At 43.6% G+C, this 21,375-nt stretch overlaps 1 protein-coding gene across 18 annotated transcripts in view; it reads right to left on the bottom strand.

The window, feature by feature from the left end:
* Positions 1-21,375, bottom strand: part of EPS8 (epidermal growth factor receptor pathway substrate 8) — a 134,276-nt gene that overhangs the window by 57,398 nt on the left and 55,503 nt on the right. For 14 of the 18 annotated variants that reach the window (XM_040345508.1, XM_040345506.1, XM_040345509.1 and 11 more), the window contains exons 2-5: positions 18,708-18,827; positions 9,319-9,390; positions 8,819-8,877; positions 6,298-6,348 (exon numbers count right to left, since the gene is read on the bottom strand). In XM_040345508.1, coding sequence (XP_040201442.1) covers positions 6,298-6,348; positions 8,819-8,877; positions 9,319-9,380 — 172 coding nt within the window. In that variant the 5' untranslated portion in view covers positions 9,381-9,390; positions 18,708-18,827. The remainder of the gene's footprint in view (positions 1-6,297; positions 6,349-8,818; positions 8,878-9,318; positions 9,391-18,707; positions 18,828-21,375) is intronic. The other 4 variants (XM_040345516.1, XM_040345522.1, XM_040345511.1 and 1 more) reach the window with 3 other exon arrangements.

The following is a 21,375-nucleotide window of genomic DNA, read 5'->3' as shown; positions in this document are numbered from 1 at the left end:
AATCGCATCAAAAATCCCTCTGTTATTTGAGAACTAGGATTCCATTCGTGTTGTTCAAACGGTGCTGTGACATCCACACACATATGCTCCCCACCCTTGGGTAGTAGCCGCTCACCTCTGAGCGTGCGACCTTGCGATCAAGCTTGGTCTGAACACGCTTATGAATCACCTCTGGATTCTAGATATATTGCTGGGTCCCAAAGTGCTTTGTGCTACCGTCTCCATCTCTGTAGCGCTGTCTCCTCATAAACAAATGAAAACGGCTCAATAGTGTGATATCGTTTATATCAAGATATATTTAAGAAAAAGCCCCTTGAGAGGGTACTCACATGGTTATGGTGCGTCAGTGCACCGCTCTATGCAAAGCATGTAAAACTCTGTAAAAATCTGGGGATTTGTTTCTCCAGCTCTGTAGTGCTGTCTTCTCATAAACAAATGATAAAAACGACTCGATATTGTGATATCGTTTATATCAAAATATATATATGTACTTACATGGTTATGGTGCATCAGTTCATCGCTTTATGCAAAGCATGTAAAAATCTGGGGATTTGTTTGCGAGCAAATGTTCTCCTCTGTTGGCAGACCAGCTCCCGTCTCCACCGTCCTTTCCCTTCCCTTACGCGTGTCGACAGGGTTAATGTCGTATCTTCATCAGGGGAATGAGAGCTAGGTCTTTAATTGCTATATATGGTTCCTTTTCAGGCTTCAATAATTAATTGGGACAAGTCAGTACTTTTACTGCTTGACCCCATAACCACTGAGGTTCCGTCTCTGGCAAATCAAATTTCAGTAGTTACATCTTTTAAATATCTGGGAGTTGTAGTTACACCACATGTTCATGACTATGTTGACAGAAACTTGATCACTAGATTTACTGTAAGCCTGGTACACACCGCTGGGTTGAACGAAAATGAACTGACAGCTCAGATCGGAGCAGCTATACTAACTATCCAATGTTAGTACGTCGATCTCCCCCCTGCCCAACGCCATAACACTCCAGTCAGCGCTTTCAGTCATTGGCTGAGAGTGCTGACCGGGAGCCAGTCGGCAGACCATTTTCAGTCACGAGCCTTCGACAGAAGCCAGCCAAACCAGCCGACATTCGTTCGTGTGTACTAGGCTTTAGACAAATAGGTAAAATCTGGAGTAAACTACCTCTAATGGTAAAAGGCAGGGTAAACTTGGTGAAAATGGTATGGATGCCACAGTTATTTCATATCCTTCATAACTGCTCTGTGTGGTTACTTCAAAAACTTTTCTGCAACCATTGATTGCCTTTTCCAAGATCTTATTTGGAAATATAGACACCCCAGAATTAGACTCTATACAACAGTTACCTAAAGATGGAGGTGGTCTAGCTGTGCCCAATACCAGACTACACTTCATTGCCTCCTAAGTACATCATTGGTATGGTTGTAACAAGGTTAATTTACAAGACTCAATACAATACTGTTGTTTTATCTCGATTTAGTGCATCTCCATTGGTTCCGTTAGTAGTAGCTCACCATTTATATGTTTAATGAAATTTCCCCACAATTCTCTTGATACATAGATTGTGGGAAGCAGTGCAAAATATTACTCGGTATGAAGGTTTTACTAAAATATATGCCCATCTGGGTAAGGTATTGGTTTTCCCTATCAATTATGTGATAAAGATGTCCTGTTACCATTTAACTCTCTCAAAGAGCGCCATCAGTCATCTAATAAAAACTTTTTTTTAATATCTCCAATTGCACCGTGCTCTAGAAAGCCAAGCGTCTGTTACCAGTTGAAATATAACCCCTCTACAATTTTGTCTACGGAAATCTCAGCATCCTGCACTAAAGGAGGTGCTAATAGGGGATCCATCTTCTACCTTTAAAACAGCTGTTTGTACTTGGACAAAATAGGTAAATAGCTTCAGTTTATGGCAGCGGGACATAGAATTACTGAATGATAGGCAGTTGTCCTTACAGCGCCCAACCTAGCTGTTTATCAAACATGGAGTGCATTACACTCTGCAGAAGCTTCACTCTTGGGGATGGGCCCTCCCATCCCCTCCCACACTGCAGTGTCCTAGATGTACCTCAGCCGCTGGGTCCCTTATTCACATGTTGTGGCGTTGCCCCAAACTTCATCGATACTGGGAAAATGTACTTACAACCCTTAATTCCCTCTGTTTAAGGGTGTCATTAGATCCCAAATTTGCATTCCTGGTAAAAATCCAAGAGAATATACTTGAGGACGAAATGCATATCACGTAGACAAGATCCCTATACTTAGCTGGCAAACTCATATTACAGAAATGGATATTACCAACACCTTCAATACACAACCAAAGGCGTGAAATTTCTAATTTCACATTACAGAGAGAAGAATTAACTTACAAGCAGCCTAGAAAGTTCCCAAAAATATGGACCTGGTGGTTGGACTCCAATGATTCGTCTCATACCCTCCTGCCTCAGGACACAGAGGAAACCAACTAAGATAATATTGCCCATTAAGTGGATGAAGCCTGGATAGCGATTGGTGAGCGACAGGTGGGGTGAGTGATTGTTTAAAGTCACAAAAGTGACTTCACCTAATAAAAAATGATTGTCTATGGTACTGCACGATCTCTGAGTCATCACCTATGCACATATGCTTTACACACTCAATTGAGTATGTTTTTAATACATGTATGGAAGTGCTTTATTTGAGTGTTTTTTGTTAAAAATATCCCTATCCCATCCCCCCTCCTCCAGTCTCATCTCCCCCATCCCATGTCATCCTCGTCCTCCAGTCCCATGTCCTCCTCTATGTCCTCCTCCTCCTCCATCCCATGTCCTCCTTATACTCCCCCTGTCCCATTTCCTAAATCTCATGTCCTCCTCCTCCTTCAGCCCCATCTCCTCCATCCCATGTCCTTCTCCTCTGTCCCACATCCTTCTCCAGTCAAATCTCCTGCATCCCATGTCCTCCCCTAGTCTATGCGTAAGCACTAAGTTTTAGTGTGAAATGTGTAAATTTGTACCTGGTTTGCTGTGGCATGTATCTTGTGATTTTACTTTTACAATAAAAGAAACAAATATTTTTTGGAGTGCGGCTGTCCAAGTATTCCCCTTCATTTTGCATTGTTATATGCATTGCCAGCACCCATGGCTTTGGATCTGGTGAGGAGGTTCTTCGGTTACATCTTCTGCCTTGAGTGGTGACTCTTTTTCTCCTCCCTTAGTCCCATCTCATCTCCTGCATCCCATGTCTTCCTCTAGTCCCATCTACTCTATCCCATAGCCTTCTCCAGTCCCATCTCCTCCTACTCCAGTCCCATCTCCTCCATCCCACATCCTTTTCCAGTCATATCTCCTGCATCCCAAGTCTTCCTCCAGTCCCAACTCCTTCTCCAGTCCCATCTCCTCCTCCTCTGGGGCGGGAAAGGAAACAATCGTATGATATGCCTCTCCCGAGAATGTCCCACACTTCTTGCCTTAGTGTCACCAGAACAGGAAGTAGGGGAATCTTCGTGTGGGGACAGAGCCAGCAATGGTTTCATGTGGAGGACTGTGTTTACCTAAATGGGTATGTACAGATGTTTTGCGAGTCCCCATGTAAGCAGTCTCATTCGTGATTTATGTCTATTGGGATGCAATGGCTGCATGGACAAGGCCGCTGCTCACAATCTGACATGCGTTAGTGTGCATGCACAGCCCCAAACTCATAATATCTGTGGCCGAACCTGAAAAAAACTCACTGAAACGCGCATGAAAACTGATCTAAACTCGTGTTTCTGCAAGCGCAATCTGCACCGTTTTTCCATCAGTTTTTAAGCACATAATAATGTTTTGCTCATACTTGGTTGGTTAGGAGTTATTTGTGAGGGAAGTTAGGTCTGCTGAATAATTCTTGAAGGCTCACAGGAAGAACTTCACTCTCAGAGCTTTATTTGTGTTCATTTTTATACAGCTCACTGATGAGCGTGGGTCATTCTACTTTGAAACTGAAGTCTGCTACAGGTTCCATTAGCTATATCCAATGTACACTTCCTTTCTGGATTCCTCAGGGGATGACAGAGAAGATAATATGATGCATCTTTCACTGAGAATTTCTATAGCTCAGGACCAATACATTTCTGAGGGTTGGAGGATGTGAGGAGACATGAATATGTCTAACACACGCCAGCCTAGAGCCCCAATCTTTCTTGGTTAAAGACATTATGTTTTTATTATTCTTTATTTATAAAGTAATGAATTTACATACCAAGTCATACAGTGACTGTGTACCATGCAGCATGACAACAACTGAGAAAAACACGTGTATCCTGTCAGGTACCACATGCAAAGTAACGGACACAATTACAATTTGAAAATACTCTCTTAAAAACTCTACATACAAGTAGAAATCAACAGTCCACAACATGATGTCATAGTATGGGTATGAGCAAGGTCCTGAGCCTTCAGCTGTATGACAAAGAAGCGGCTGACTGGCCAAAGAGGGATCCCCCAGTAGGCCCTGAGTATGAGGTTCAAAAATGATGTAAAAAGGTACCAAGTGGGGGGCCATCTTTTGAAATCACAGACCCTTCTAGGTACTTTAAGCTGCAATCTGTAGCTACAATTGTACCGTCAGTCAACAGTGGTGCTGTGGGTGGCTCCCACAGTAAGATACTACCACTTGCACCCTGCTATACACTGTTATTGGAAGCTCACTGAGCTGAAAGGGACACTCATCCCCTTACTTCTAGGCAAAGCTTAATTCCAGATTCCGCTTTTTAAAAAGGACCCTGTCACCACAAGATGACTTGTAAAAAAAAAAAAAATATGGGACGCTAAAAGAATAGCATGTATATATTTTACCATGCCAGTAGCCTCTGCAAAATTACTGCTTTGCTGCCACTGCCTGTATTTCCACACTTTTGGGTAGTGCACGGCAGTAGGAGCAGGTTTTCAACACAGTCTAAACTCTGCATGTCCCTGTTTTAAGGGTCGTACTCCACAACAGACAGCATCCTACATACAAAGAACACAGCAATCTCACTGCAGACACATGCAAAGAAAAAAGCATATATAGAAGAGATAAAGAAAAAAACATCCTCTACCCAAGCAAAGCCCAATATACTCACATAAAGTATAGCAATCAATGTGACCAAAAGAGGTTACCTCCAGTATAGCCCCACTTTTTTCTAAGATACATCTTATATAGAATATGCTCCAGTTACTATATAGTTATTTTATAACCCCTCATTGTCTTATATCCATTCCATTATAACCTCCTCTAGTGTCACAATATGATTTAAAAAAAAAAGCCTCCTTTTTCTCTATATATCACATTCATTGTAATACTACCTCCGAAACTGTACGCTATATCCAGAATTAAAGTATAACTAAAGGCATAACTTTTTTTGGATAGAGTGGAGATGGATTAGAACACCAGTTAGTTTTTATTGCGGTCTGTGCCCTCATTAGGGAAATTCACCCTCTTTTTGTCCTGTATGCCATTAACAAAGTCACATTTTGGGCTGTCCCCAGAAAAGTAATAGAGGGGAAATCTTCCAATGGGCACTTTGGTTCTGGTGGCCTGGAGGTCCCCAAGAAATCCCCTTAATTAGCAGGGATTTTTTCTCACTTCATGTTTTGCCAATGGGACAGGAAGTGAAGGTAAATCTCCCCAATGGGACACAGATTGAAAAAATAAACATTTAAACATTACGGGGGTTATAACCGTCCTTTACTCTATCCATTTTTTTAACTATAGTTCTACTTTAAAATAATGTCCCCTATCCCCTTTCCAGAGTAGATTATTCCCTGTACAGGACATACAGTATATAGGCTTCAGGAAACAATATTTGGGTGAAAAATCAATATGTGCCATTAAGACCCCTTTAACGCTGGGGCGTTTTTCAGGTGCTTTTGGGCTAAAAAATAGCGCATGTAAAGCACTTGAAAAAAAACACCTCCCCTGCAGCCCCAGTGTGAGAGCCCGAGTGCTTCCACACTGGGGCGATGCGCTTGCCAGATGTTAGAAAAAGTCCCACAAGCAGCATCTTTCGGGTGGTGCGGGAGCACTGTATACACCGCTCCTGCCATTGAAATCAATGGGCATCGCTGCCGAAGCGCCTGCAAAGCGTTTCGCAGCTGCGCTTTGCAAGTGCTTTAAACCCTTTAGCGGGAGTTAAAAGCACCCCGCTCGCTAAAATGAGTGGCGCTTTACAGCTAACACCCCCCCCCTCCCCAGTGTGCAGTATGAAAGTAGCATAACCAATTAATACCATTAATAAGTACCATTAATAAACACACAGACATGGTCACAGCACACACATAGCAAGGCTAAATCTTCTACCTTTCTTCTTTTGTTTGGATGAAGATCGGAAAAAATAAATTCCATCTCCTCCTATTGAGAAAAGCCATAAAATACACAATGATAATATAACCGACTCAACTGTCTGAGCCAGGGAAAAAATAGGATAATTTGGGGAAGTATGTTGGGCAGGGGGGGGGAGCCCATGCCATAAGTGGTATGGCTACGGGAAGTCAACCCACATAGCGTTATTATGTTTTATGGATACAGCAAGTCACCACCCCACATAATTTTTTATGCTATACTGACACAGGAAGGCCCCCCACATCATCTTTTATGCTATACTGACACAGGAATGCCCCCCACATCATTTGCTATACTGATACGGGAAGGCTCCCCACATCATCTGCTATACCGATACAGGAAGGCTCCCCACATCATCTGCTATACTGATATGGGAAGGCTCCCCACATCACCTGCTATATTGATACGGGAAGGCTCCCCACATCACCTGCTATACTGATACGGGAAGGCTCCCCACATCATCTGCTATACTGATACAGGAAGGCTCCCCACATCATCTGCTATACTGATATACGGGAAGGCTCCCCACATCACCTGCTATACTGATACGGGAAGGCTCCCCACATCATCTGCTATACCGATACAGGAAGGCTCCCCACATCATCTGCTATACTGATATGGGAAGGCTCCCCACATCACCTGCTATATTGATACGGGAAGGCTCCCCACATCACCTGCTATACTGATACGGGAAGGCTCCCCACATCATCTGCTATACCGATACAGGAAGGCTTCCCACATCATCTGCTATACTGATACGGGAAGGCTCCCCACATCATCTGCTATACTGATACGGGAAGGCTCCCCACATCACCTGCTATACTGATACGGGAAGGCTCCCCACATCATCTGCTATACCGATACAGGAAGGCTCCCCACATAATCTGCTATACTGATAGGGGAAGGCTCCCCACATCAACTTTTATGCTATACTGACATGGGAAGGCTCCCCACATCATCTTGTATGCTATACTGACACGGGAAGGCTCGCTACATCATCTTGTATGCTATACTGACACGGGAAGGCTCCCTACATCATGTTTTATGCTATACTGACACGGGAAGGCTCCCCACATCATCTTTTATGCTATACTGACACAGGAAGGCTCCCCACATCATATTTCATTATGTGATTGCCAGCTGTGGGTGCTTTCTCATGTTCTGGATTAACACAGGGTCAGCTACCAAATTAAATGCAGGCTGAGCCACACAATCCGAATATCTTTCATAATTTGTTCAATTTACTTCCATAACACAAAACACTCAGACTGATAACAATGAACAGACTCATCTGGGTGAATAGGGTTCATACTACTCTACCTAATTCCAGGGAAAGGGCCTGGTGGCGGAGTGCAGCAGAGGGGTGTACTAACAGCCACTGAGCAGAGTGTTCGAACTGTATAACTTAGAATGTTCTTATACTCCACAGGAACTCAATTATAAAATGGATTAGCAGGTAGAGGTTTCTTCACTTTCAATCCTCTGCTGATCTATATACAGTACTGTGCAAATGTTTTAGGCAGGTGTGAAGAAATGCTGTAAAGCGTGCTTTCAAAAAAATATAGAGGCAGATATCTAACCATCATGCCACAACATCAGGGAGGCATGTGATTGGCCCCCAAATATATTCTGCAGCAGGACAATGACCCCAAACAAACATACAGCCAATGTCATTAGGAATGATCTTCAGCAAAAAGGACAGGGAGTCCTAAAAGTGATGGTTTGGTCCCCACAGAGCCCTGATCAGCAAAATCATTAAGTCTGTCTGGGATTACATGACAAGACAGAATGATTTAAGGCAGTCTACATCTGTGGTTAGTTCTCCAAGACATTAGGAACAACCTACCCCCCTAGTTCTTTCAAAAACTGTGTGAATGTGTACCTAGAAGAATGGATGCTGGTTTGAAGGAAAAGGGTCACCACACCAAATATTTATTTGATTTAGATTTCTCTTCTGTACATTTACAGTAAGTTCCCTACATACGAACATTCAAATTGTGAACTTTTAAAGATCCGAACATGTGTTTGCATGTCCAATCATGTAAAGCTAGGTACACACACTCCATTTTTTCCACTCAACCCAGCAGGCTGAATGAAAAAAAAAACTGACAGATCATCGTAGCAACACAAGCAATGTTGGCACAGCGATCTCCCCTGCTGTGCTATTGTTTTCTGACAGGGAGACTGCCCCCGACAGAACACAGTGATCAGCGTTCACAGCCATTGCCCACAAGCGCTGATCTTTGTTGGACTTGTGAATAAGTTGGACTTATGAACATGCTCCCGGAACGGAACTCATTCGCAAGTAGGGGACTTACTGTACTTTCCATTTTGTTATCTGATAAAAAATAAACGATTAACACTTCTATTTCTGAAAGCATTTTTTAATTTACAGCATTTTTTCACACCTGCCTAAAACTTTTGTACAGTACGGTCCAGGAAGGTTCACAGTCATTAGTCCACCGAAGCAACACCTTACCATAAAGACTCTTCGCATTTGATCTTTTCTCTGACTTTACTGATGTAACATCGGAATTACTGTAAGGAAAAGGAAGAATGGATGACTATATTCTCTAGGACAATTGCAGGGTGACACTAGAGAAATGGTTGACAGTCTATAGGGAGAATGCAATGTGACAAAGGGATGTGGGGTGACAGTCTAAAAAGTAAGGGGAAACATTACAGTATGGGTTGATGACTATAGTCTATAGGGTAAGTGCAGGGTGACCTCAAAGTACAGGAGTACAAGGTGAAAGTAGGATAAAGAGTGACATTCTATGGGGCGAGTACAGAATAGACTGTGTATGGAGTAGGCATAGAGTAACAGAAAAATACAAACCGACAGTCTACAAGGTGAGTGCAGGGACTACAGAGGGAGAGGAAGGCAGTGTGTGGTTCAGAGGGGCACTTCAATCATTTTTAGGTGTCACAGTTACCTACAGGAATCATCAGTTTGGCTGTAAAGTTAAGCAAGTTTACCTGAAGTCTGCAGAATTACTTCCAAAGCCTCCTCGATAATAATTGGATAAATGGCCGTTCATCCTGCAATATCTACAAGACAAATCCTGGGTTAACTTCTGTGATCTGCTCCTATACACATGTAGACACAGCAACATATGCGACCTCCCAGAGCTTTAGATGCAGTATATGTATGAGCTAGAGCTATACATATGTATGGGGCCATGATATCTGTCTGTCTCTATATAATATATACACACACAGGACGTGTGTGTGTATATATATATATATATATATATATATATATACATACATACACATACACATACATACACACACACACACACACACACACACACATATATATATATTAGAGCTGCACAATTAATCATTTAAAAAACGTGATCTCAATTCAACTCCCCTGACAATCTCCAATGCAGAGTTTGCTGATTCTTTAACCAGTTCCAGACCCCCGCATGTACATATACGTCCACAATATGGCACGTACAGGCACATGGGCGTACAGGTACGTCCCCGACTTACCTGGGTTCGGGGGTCCGATCGGGACCCCCTCCGGTACATGCGAGGGCCGGGAACGGTGTACGGGAGGTCCGGGAGGAGGGGGCGGCTATTGGTTTCCAGCCGTCCCCTCTCGATCTCCGTCAGCGAATGAGCTTCCAGCTGAGCCCTCCCTGCCTGTGTAACTGTAAACACAGGCAGGGAGGAAGTGACGTTTTCTCCCCTCTGGCGGTCTTTTCGTCCGGTTCCAGAGGAGAGAAGACGTCAGTACTGTGAGTTGCACCAACAGCACACTGACACAGCACACATAGGTACATAACCCCCCCCCGATCACCCCCCCAGCACCCCCAGATCACCCCCTGTCACAGTGTCACTGATTGCAGTGATCATTTATTTTCTGATCACTGCTTTTAGTGTCAGTGTGACAGAAAAAAGTGTCAGGGCAGTTAGGTTTAGGCCCCTTTAGGTCCAGGGTAGCCCCCTACCCCCCCCCCAATAAAGGTTTAACCCCTGATTGCCCCTAGAGTTAACCCTTTCACCCCTATTGCCAGTGTCACTAAGCGATCGGTTTCTGATCGCTGTATTAGTGTCACTGTTGCCGCTAGGCAGTTAGTTTTTTTTGAGGTTCGCCGCCAGGTTTATATAGCGTTAGGTACCCCCATAAATAAAGGTTTTAACCCCTGATTGCCCCTAGAGTTAACCCTTTCACCCCTATTGCCAGTGTCACTAAGCGATCGGTTTCTGATCGCTGTATTAGTGTCACTGTTGCCGCTAGGCAGTTAGTTTTTTTTGAGGTTCGCCGCCAGGTTTATATAGCGTTAGGTACCCCCATAAATAAAGGTTTTAACCCCTGATTGCCCCTAGAGTTAACCCTTTCACCACTGATCACTGTATAAGTGTCACTGGTGACGTGGTTAGCCAGTTAGTTATTTAGTTATTTTAGGTTCGCCACCAGGTTTTTAGAAAGCGTCAGGTACCCCCATATATTACCGAATAAAGGTTTTAACCCCCTGATTGCCCCCTAGTTAACCCTTTCACCAGTGATCACCGTATAAGTGTTACGGTTGACGCTGGTTGGTTAGTTTGCTGTTTATAGCATCAGAGCACCCGCCGTATATAACCCAATAGGTTTAACCCCCTGATCACCCGGCGGGTGATATAAATTTAATTTTAGCGCCAGACAGGGTCTGCGTCGCCCCAGGCAGCGTTAGGTTAGAGCCAGTACCGCTTACACCCACTCGCTAAGCATACACCCCCCTTAGTGGTATAGGATCTGAACGGATCGATACCTGATCTGATCAGATCTATACTAGCGTACCCAGCAGTTTAGGGTACCCAAAAACGCATTGTTAGCGGAATCAGCCCAGATACCCGCTAGCACCTGCGTTTTCCCCCTCTGCCCAGCCCAACCCACCCAAGTGCAGTATCGATCGATCACTGTCACTTACAAAACACAAGACACATAACTGCAGCGTTCGCAGAGACAGGCCTGATCCCTGCGATCGCTTACAGTTTTTTTTGAAGCGTTTTCTACGTTTGCTTTTCTACAGATCAGGTGCTTTTTTTACCTGTGAATCCTTACCATTGTACCACTAAATTTAGAGTCCAAATGGCAAACCGAAGGTACAATGATAAGCAGGCCTTGGAGTTCATGTGCATGTCAGATAGTGAAGAGGAGGAGGTCACGCATCTGACAGATTCTGGCTCAGAATACGAACCCGTTTACGACAGCGGCTCCATGTCAGATAGTTCGGACGACGGAGTAGTGGTCCCTGCTAAGGCCAGGCGTACCCGATCCCATTCTGATGTTGTTGAGCAGCAAGAACCGCAGGACCCTTGTATGGAGCAGAGATCCAGTACTAGCGCCGCTACTCCTTCTGGTGGATTGGCAAGCACCAGCGGCCTAGTACACCCTGGTCGTTTATCCAGCACTGCAGTAACACTTGGTGACGTGGCGAGTCCCATAAGTGCAGTTCAAGCTGGCGATGTGGCAAGCACAAGTAGTGTCCCGCTGCCACCAAGAAGAAGACAGAGACAGGCCCGTCGTGCCCATAGTGCCCTTCCTGTAGAATTTGCCTATCCTGATTGGGTCCCCACCACTTCTACAGCACCTGTACTTCCCCCATTCACTGGCCAACCCGGTATTCAGGTGGATACAGCGAACTTTACGTCACTTGATTTTTATTCGCTGTATTTCACGGAAGATCTCTATAGATCTATTGTGGACCAGACTAATTTATATGCTGGTACCTACATCGCCGCTAACCCCCAGTCTCGCCTTGCCAAACAATGGAAACCTCTCGAGGTTTCCGAATTTAAGACCTTTCTGGGCCTTACCCTCAACATGGGCATACACAAATTTCCGACATTGCGGATGTATTGGTCCACACATCCCATCGACCATATGCCCGTTTTCCCTGCTCACATGGCCAGGAAACGATACGAGGCGATCCTGCGGTTCCTGCATTTCAGTGACAATGCACTTTGTCGTCCACGTGGAGACCCTGAATTTGACCGGCTCTACAAAATTCGGCCCCTCGTAAACCATTTCAACGAACGTTTTGCAGCCTTGTTTAATCCCCAGCAGGTTGTATGCGTTGATGAGTCCCTGATTAAATTTGCTGGCCGCTTGTCTTTCAAACAGTACCTTCCCAGCAAGCGTGCCAGATACGGGGTCAAGCTCTATAAGCTCTGTGACAGGGCCACAGGCTACACATGGAGCTTTAGGGTTTACGAGGGAAAAGATAGTGAGGTAGAGCCGGAAGGATGCCCAGATTACATGGGGAGCGCTGGCAAGATTGTTTGGGACTTGGTGTCACCCTTATTCGGAAAGGGGTACCATTTGTATGTGGACAATTTTTACAGCAGCGTGCCACTTTTTAGCCACTTATTTGATCAACAGATTGGAGCATGTGGCACCGTGCGACCTAATCGCCGGGGCTTCCCCCAGTGGCTTGTAGATGCCCGTATTAGGCCGGGGGCGAGAGCCTGCTGCAGATGTAAAAATTTGCTCGCTGTGAAGTGGCGGGACAATAGGAATGTTTTCGTTCTTACCACCCTTCACGCAGACACGACAGTCCAAATTCATACGGCGACTGGTGTTGTGGAGAAACCCCTCTGTGTCCACGAATATAACCTTAATATGGGAGGGGTGGACCTCAACGACCAGTTAATGGCGCCGTATCATATTGCCCGTAAGACGAGACGCTGGTACAAAAAAGTGTCTCTACATTTATTTCAATTGGCTCTACTGAATGCTCATGTCGTATACAGAGCTTCAGGACGGAATGAATCCTTCCTTCAATTCCAGAGGGATATCATCACAGAACTCCTGTATCCAGGCGGTACTGTACCTCACCAGCCCCTACCAAATGCAGTAAGCCGACTGCATGAGAGGCATTTTTCTTATGTCCTCGAGAGTACCCCTACCCAACGAGCCCCCCAAAGAAAATGTCGTGTCTGTACCAAGCGCGGATTTAGGCATGACACCCGTTATTTTTGTCCCAAATGTCCTGCCAATCCTGGTCTTTGTATTGGTGAATGTTTTGAACGCTTCCACACACACGTTAATTATTAGTGTAGGGTGAAACATTTCACAGGCTAGGCTCACTTACACAGGGTCTCCCAAGATGCCATCGCATTTTGAGAGACCCAAACCTGGAACCGAAAAGTTGAAGTTACAGTTCACAGTTACAAAAAAAAGTGTTAAAAAAAAAAAGTAAAAAATAAAAACACAAAAAAATATAAAATAAAAAAACCAAAAATAGTTGTCGTTTTATTGTTCTCTCCCTCTCTATTCTCTCTCTATTGTTCTGCTCTTTTTTACTGTATTCTATTCTGCAAAGTTTTATTGTTGTTATGTTTTTTCATGCTTGCTTTTCAGGTATGTAATTTATTTTACTGTTTTCAGGTACGCCATTCAGCTGTTGCGCGGACTTATTTATCTTGACAGCAACAGCATTTGCTCCCACGATATATAAAGCCGCGACTCCAGTGCTGTAGGAGGTGATTTCACCACCACAGTTAAAAAAAAGAGCATATATGCCGAAGCATGGGGGCAGCAGGGGCGGAGGAGCGATTTTGCTCCTAATGCCGCGTACATACGGTTGACATTCCTACGGAGGCTTTCCCGTGGAAAAGTCTGACCATGTGTACACGGCATAGAAAAGTCCGACCGTGTGTACGCGGCATAGAAAAGTCCGACCGTACGCGGCATAACTTTTTTGCGGGAGGATGCCCCCATGCTTCGGCATATATATATTTTAGGCACAGGTTGCGTTAAAAAATGTTTTATTTTTTACAGGTATTTGCTTTGCAGGTATGGTATGATCTTACTGTTATACTGGAATGTTACTTTGTTTTAATGTTAACCATCATTTGCTTAGCAGGTACGCCATTCAGTTGCAGTGCAGATTTATTTAGCGTGACAGCAACAGCGTTTGCTCCCACGATATATAAAGCCGCGACTCCAATGCTGTAGGAGGTGATTTCACCACTACAGTTCAAAAAAGAGCATATATGCCGGAGCATGGGGGCATTAGGGGCGGAGGAGCGATTTTGCTCCTAATGCCGCGTACATACGGTTGACATTCCTACGGAGGCTTTCCTGTGGAAAAGTCTGACCATGTGTACACGGCATAGAAAAGTCCGACCGTGTGTACGCGGCATAGAAAAGTCCGACCGTACGCGGCAGAACTTTTTTGCGGGAGGATGCCCCCATGCTTCGGCATATATAAATGGTGCATGTATGCCCATCATTAGAAGTGGGTGGATGAAGGGAGGTATTCTAATGGTGGGCATACCCACCGATCAATCTTTTTTTTGTTCAGCCAACAGGCTGCATGAAAAAAAAAAAGATTACAATACTTGTCCAACAAGAACCATCAACGTACTGGTATGTTGCTGGACTTTGAATGGTTATACCAGAATGATGCCTGCGGGTTTAGGCATCATCTTGGTATCATTCTTTTCAGCCAGCGGTCGGCTTTCATGTAAAAGCAGTCCTAGCGGCTAATTAGCCTCTAGACTGCTTTTACATTCAGTGGGAGGGAATGTCCCCCCCCACAGATATAAACGGCGCCATTGAGAATATGGGAAAGCATTTTATCACACCGATCTTGGTGTGGTCAGATGCTTTGAGGGCAGAGGAAAGATCTAGGGTCTAATAGACCCCATTTAAAAAAAAAAAAGAGAACCTGTCACTAACTATTGCTATCACAAGGGATATTTACATTCCCTGAGATAACAATAAAAATGGTAAAAAAATAAATAAATGGAAGGAACAGTTAACAAATAAAATAAAAAAAGCGAAATAAATATATAAAAAAATAAAAAAATAAAAAAAAGCATCCCTGTCCCCCCCTGCTCTTGCGCAAAGGCGAACGCAAGCGTCGGTCTGGAGTCATATGTAAACAGCAATTGCACCATGCATGTGAGGTATCACCGCGAAGGGCAGATCGAGGGCAGTCATTTTAGCAGTAGACCTACTCTGTAAATCTAATGTGGTAACCTGTAAAGGCTTTTAAAGGCTTTTAAAAATGTATGTAGTTTGTCGCCACTGCGCGTTTGTGCGCAATTTTAAAGTATGTCGTGTTTGGTATCCATGTACTCGGCCTAAGATCATAATTTTTATTTCATCAATAATTTGGGCAATATAGTGTGTTTTAGTGCTTTAAAATAAAAAAAAGTGTATTTTTTCCCCAAAAAATGCGTTTGAAAAAACGCTGCGCAAATATTGTGTGGAAAAAAAATTTGCAACACCCACCATTTTAATCTGTAGGGCCTTTGCTTTAAAAAAATATATAATGTTTGGGGGTTCAACTTTACTTTCTTGCAAAAAAATAATATGTTTTTATGTAAACAAACAGTGTCAGAAAGGGCTTTTTCTTCAAGTGGTTAGAAGAGTGGGTGATGTGTGACATAAGCTTCTAATTGTTGTGCATAAAATGCCAGGACAATTGAAAACCCCCCCAAATGACCCCATTTTGGAAAGTAGACACCCCAAGCTATTTGCTGAGAGGCATCTTAAGTCCATGGAATATTTTAGATTTTGACCCAAGTTGCGGGAAATATAAATATATATATATATATATATATATATTTTTTTTTGCGCAAAGTTGTCACTAAATGATATATTGCTCAAACATGCCATGGGCATATGTGGAATTACACCCCAAAATGCATTCTGCTGCTTCTCCTGAGTACGGGGATACCACATGTGTGAGACTTTTTGGGAGCCTAGCCGCGTACGGGACCCCAAAAACCAATCACCGCCTTCAGGCTTTCTAAGGGTGTAAATTTTTGATTTCACTCCTCACTACCTATCACAGTTTCGAAGGCCATAAAATGCCAAAATAGCACAAAAAAAAACCCAAATGACCCCATTTTGGAAAGAAGACACCCCAAGGAAACTGCTGAGAGGCATGTTGAGTCCATTGATTTTTTTTTTTTTTGTCCAAAGTGATTGAATAATGAGAAAAAAAAAAAAAAAAAATTTGTCACTAAATGATATATTGCTCACACATGCCATGGTTATATGTGGAGTTGCACCCTAAAATACATTCTGCTGCTTCTCCTGAGTACGGGGATACCACATGTTTGGGACTTTTTGGGAGCCTAGCCGCGTACGGGACCCCGAAAACCAAGCACCGCCTTCAGCATTTCTAAGGGCATAAATTTTTGATTTCACTCCTCACTACCTATCACAGTTTCGAAGGCCATAAAATGCCAAAATAGCACAAAAACCCCCCAAATGACCCCATTTTGGAAAGTAGACACCCCAAGCTATTTGCTGAGAGGCATGTTGAGTCCATGGAATATTTAATTTTTTTGCCCCAAGTGATTGAATCATGACCAAAAAAATTTTTAATAAAAAAATGTACAAAACATTATCACTAAATGATATATTTCTCACACATGCCATGGTTATATGTGGAATTGCACCCCAAAATACATTCTGCTGCTTCTCCTGAGTACGGGGATACCACATGTGTGGGACTTTTTGGGAGCCTAGCCGCGTATGAGACCCCGAAAACCAAGCACCGCCTTCAAGATTTCTAAGGACATAAATTTTTGATTTCACTCACACAAATCTTGAAGGCAGTGCTTGGTTTTCGGGGCCCCGTACGCGGCTAGGCTCCCAAAAAGTCCCACACATGTGGTATCCCCGTACTCAGGAGAAGCAGCAGAATGTATTTTGGGGTGCAATTCCACATATAACCGTGGCATGTGTGAGAAATATATCATTTAGTGACAACGTTTTGTAATTTATTTTTTTTGGTCATTATTCAGTGACTTGGGGCAAAAAAATTAAATATTCCATGGACTCAACATCCCTCTCAGCAAATAGCTTGGGGTGTCTACTTTCCAAAATGGGGTCATTTGGGGGGGTTTTGTGCTGTTTTGGCATTTTATTGCCTTCGAAACTGTGATAGGTAGTGAGGAGTGAAATCAAAAATTTATGCCCTTAGAAATCCTGAAGGCGGTGCTTGGTTTTCGGGGTCCCGTACGCGGCTAGGCTCACAAAAAGTCCCACATATGTGGTATCCCCGTACTCGGGAGAAGCAGCAGAATGTATTTTGGGGTGCAATTCCACATATAACTATGGCATGTGTGAGCAATATATCATTTAGTGACAACTTTGTGCAAAAAAAAATCAGTTTGTCATATTCCCGCAACTTGTGTCAAAATATAAAATATTCCATGGACTCGACATGCCTCTCAGCAAATAGCTTAGGGTGTCTACTTTCCAAAATGGGGTCATTTGGGTTTTTTTTTTGCTATTTTGGCATTTTATGGCCTTCGAAACCTTGATAGGTAGTGAGGAGTGAAATCAAAAATTTGTGCCCTTAGAAATGCTGAAGGCGGTGCTTGGGTTTTGGGGCCCCGTATGCGGCTAGGCTCCCAAAAAGTCCCACACATGTGGTATCCCCGTACTCAGGAGAAGCAGCAGAATGTATTTTGGGGTGCAATTCCACATATAACCATGGCATGTGTGAGAAATATATCATTTAGTGACAACTTTTTGTAAACATTTTTTTTCGTCATTATTCAATCACTTGGGACAAAAAAATTAAATATTCAATGGACTCAACATGCCTCTCAGCAGTTTCCTTGGGGTGTCTACTTTCCAAAATGGGGTCATTTGGGGGGGTTTTGTACTGCCCTGCCATTTTAGCACCTCAAGAAATGAGATAGGCAGTCATAAAATAAAAGCTGTGTAAATTCCAGAAAATGTACCCTAGTTTGTAGACGCTATAACTTTTGCGAAAACCAATAAATATACGCTTATTGCGTTTTTTTTTTACTAAAGACATGTGGCTGAATACATTTTGGCCTAAATGTTTGACTAAAATTTAGTTTATTCGATTTTTTTTACTTTTTGTTATAAGAAAAATCATTTTTTTTCAAAATTTACGGTCTTTTTGCGTTTATATCGCAAAAAATAAAAATCGCAGAGGCGATCAAATACCATCAAAATAAAGCTCTATTTGTGGGAAGAAAAGGACGCAAGTTTCGTTTCGGTACAACATTGCATGACCGCGCAATTACCAGTTAAAGCAGCGCATTGCCAAATTGTAAAAACACCTTGGGTCTTTAGACAGCGTATTGGTCCGGTCCTTAAGTGGTTAATATTACAAGTGGAGAGACTTATCAGCTGTCAAAAGAAAATATCCAGGCAGTCTGCCAAGTTTTTAACAGGAAACATTGTATCTGTTTCCATCTTAGAGCAAAGGAATAAACTTGTGTGTGTAAATAAAAAAAAAAAAAAAAAAAAAAAAGAAGGTCAGGACCACTGTGTATAGGTTAAAAAGGGAGGGTCTCTTTGGAATTAGAATATGTATTGGTGGAGATTATGGTTTTGCAGACATAGTTTGATTGGAAATGCTCACACACTCTGATGATCCAATGGAATGGCAGAATTATTTTTCCCCTGCGTCAGGACAGTCTTATGGCTCCCATGTCTTTCCCTTTCGCATTAGTCAGCAGATAAGTCGCCACTTACAGGCACTCTGTAAAGAGAGGAATACAAAACCATTATTATAATACAGGATTTATACAACACCAATAGCAGCACTTTACAATATAAAGAGACTGCAGTTACACTACGCCTCAAAACAAGAAAGCCTGGAGAGAGCTTATAATCTAAAAGGCAAGTGATACAAAAGGTAAGAACTGTGTGGGGACGAACTGATGGAGAAAGTAAAAGTATGAGTGTTCAGGGATCTCTTAAAGGCAGAGTAGAAGATAGTCATACAGGTTGGGATAGGGAGTTCTAGAGAATGGAAGGGGTTCTGAAGAAGTCCTGTAGGTGTGAAAAGATGGGAGGTCAAAGAGGATAGTTGGCATTCAGACCCCTGCTGGGTTGCGGTCATTTTCAGCAAGAGTTTGCCAGAGGCAAGATTAGATCATCATGCATGTGTCATCATGTTCAGGTCATCTGTCAATGTCAATTACGGGTAAGCAAAAGGGTTTGCAAGACTTTGACAATGGCACATTTCATTGACTAGAAGACTGGGTCAGAGCAGCTCCAAAACTGCAGCTCTTTTTGGATGTTCCCGGTTTGCAGTGGTCAGGACCTTCCAAATGAGGTCGAAGGAAGGAAGAAACAGCAAACCAGTGACAGGGTCATGGGTGGCCAAGGCTCACTGATGAACATGAGGAGTGAAGGCTGGCCTGTGTAGTCTGATAGAGGAGCTACTGTAGCTCAAATTGCTGATGAAAACGTTAATGCTGGTTTTCATAGAAAGGTGTCAAAACACACAGTGCATTGTAGTTTGTTGTCTATGGGGCGGTTTAGCCACAGAGTGCCCATGCTGACCTGTGTCCACAGCCAAAAGTGCCTACAATGGGCATGTGAGCATCAGACCTGGGCTACAGAGCAATGGAAGAGGGTGGCCTGGTCTGAGGAGTTTAGGAATAGTTTGAGGAACACAAGAACACAACAAGTTTAAGGTGTTGACTAGGCCACCAAATTCTCCAGCACTCAATCCTATTGAGCATCTTTGAAAAGTGCTAGAAAAAAAAAAAGTCCAATCCATGGAGGGCCCCACCTTGCAAATTACAGGGCTTAAAAGATTTTCTACTGATGAAGTGGTGCCAGATACCACAGCATGCCATCAGAGGTCTAGTGGAGTTTGTGCCTCGATGCGTTATGATTGGTGGTCATATTGTTATGGCGTTATAGAGACATTGACATATCGCAGTTTCTTCTGAGATAAATATTCTGCCTGCTTGAATTTTTTGTAAAATGCCTTAAGTGCCACTTTAAAGGGGACTTTCAGATTCCAGATACTTCCACAGGCCCCCTTGTCCACCTGGACAGAGATAAGGGGAAGAGGTTCTTCTCTTCAACACAGGGACATAGTGCTTTGCTGCCCTGCTAAGTTGCCACCCCTATATTTAGGCAAAGTGAACTGGTATGGTTCAGAAGGGGGATGTATACTCATTGCCTCCCTTCCTGTCCAGCCAGGTTGCCATGAATTTTGGAGGGGGGGGGGGGGGTTTCTTTCTAAATGTCTCTTCCCTCAAGTAATTTTTGATTTTGCTCTTTAAGGCTGCTTGCACACATGGCATCTAGTCCCTGTGCCTCCAAACCTGGCATTTTAATGTGCCAAGGAGGCACAGGTGCAGCATGCAGCCTTGCTGCCTGCAGCCTATCAAAGTCTACAGCAGGCTGAAATATGCTGTGGCTGGCCAATGCTTAACACAGTACTGAGTGGTACTTATGATTAGTGCTGTATATGTTTTAGGAACGTACATCTCTGAACACATAGCACCCCAAGGCTGGGTTCACACTATTGCGAATTCTCCGCATCCAGTTCGCAATAGCAGGAGATTTTGACCGACTCTCTATGGAGCCGGTTCACATATCTCCACTGCAGCTCTGGTGCGAATTTGCACAGGAGCCCTGCGAGTCTTTTTGGTCTGTTTCAAGCACGGATTCAGCTAAAAATTTGGGCTGAATACGGTGAACGGTAACGTACCGACTCCTGCTGTGAGCTGCATGTGAAGACAGTGTGAGCCCAGCCTAAAGTTCTACTTGGTGTAGAGTTCGGCCCTGTGCAGCCTCAGTGTATTCCAGCTGATCACAGACCGACAGGCTGCAGGCACTAAAACATCTGAACTGGATACACGTATGATCCTGCTGCTATCTATCTCCAACTTCTGTTCATGTCCCTAATTCAGCTAGGGATTTTGCAGCTGTGGTGGCAACCCTGTACATGCTCAGTTTTCAGTGAGTTTCTATGCTGAGCATTTCCTCGCTATCACATCTGAGCAACCCATGTAACTATAGAGTCACACATGTAGGCGTATACACAGAGGTAAATGACAGCCCACTCCCTCCTTCCTCCATGCACACTTAACACAATGGGGGATGAGGGGGGGGAGTTGATATTATATTTAGATTAATGGTGGATTCACCTTCACCTCACTCTTATTCTAAGACAGAGGCTGGAAGGGCATGACACAGCCTGTGACTGGCAGATCCATCCACATCATGTTATTGCCACAAAATAATGATTTGATTTCAAATATATATTTGTATGCCGATTTAGC

The sequence above is a fragment of the Rana temporaria genome, chromosome 3 (assembly GCF_905171775.1).
Source record: "Rana temporaria chromosome 3, aRanTem1.1, whole genome shotgun sequence".
Lineage (NCBI taxonomy): Eukaryota > Metazoa > Chordata > Amphibia > Anura > Ranidae > Rana > Rana temporaria.
The sequence above is the reverse complement of the archived record's forward strand: the minus strand, read 5'-3'. Positions and strand labels throughout refer to the sequence as shown.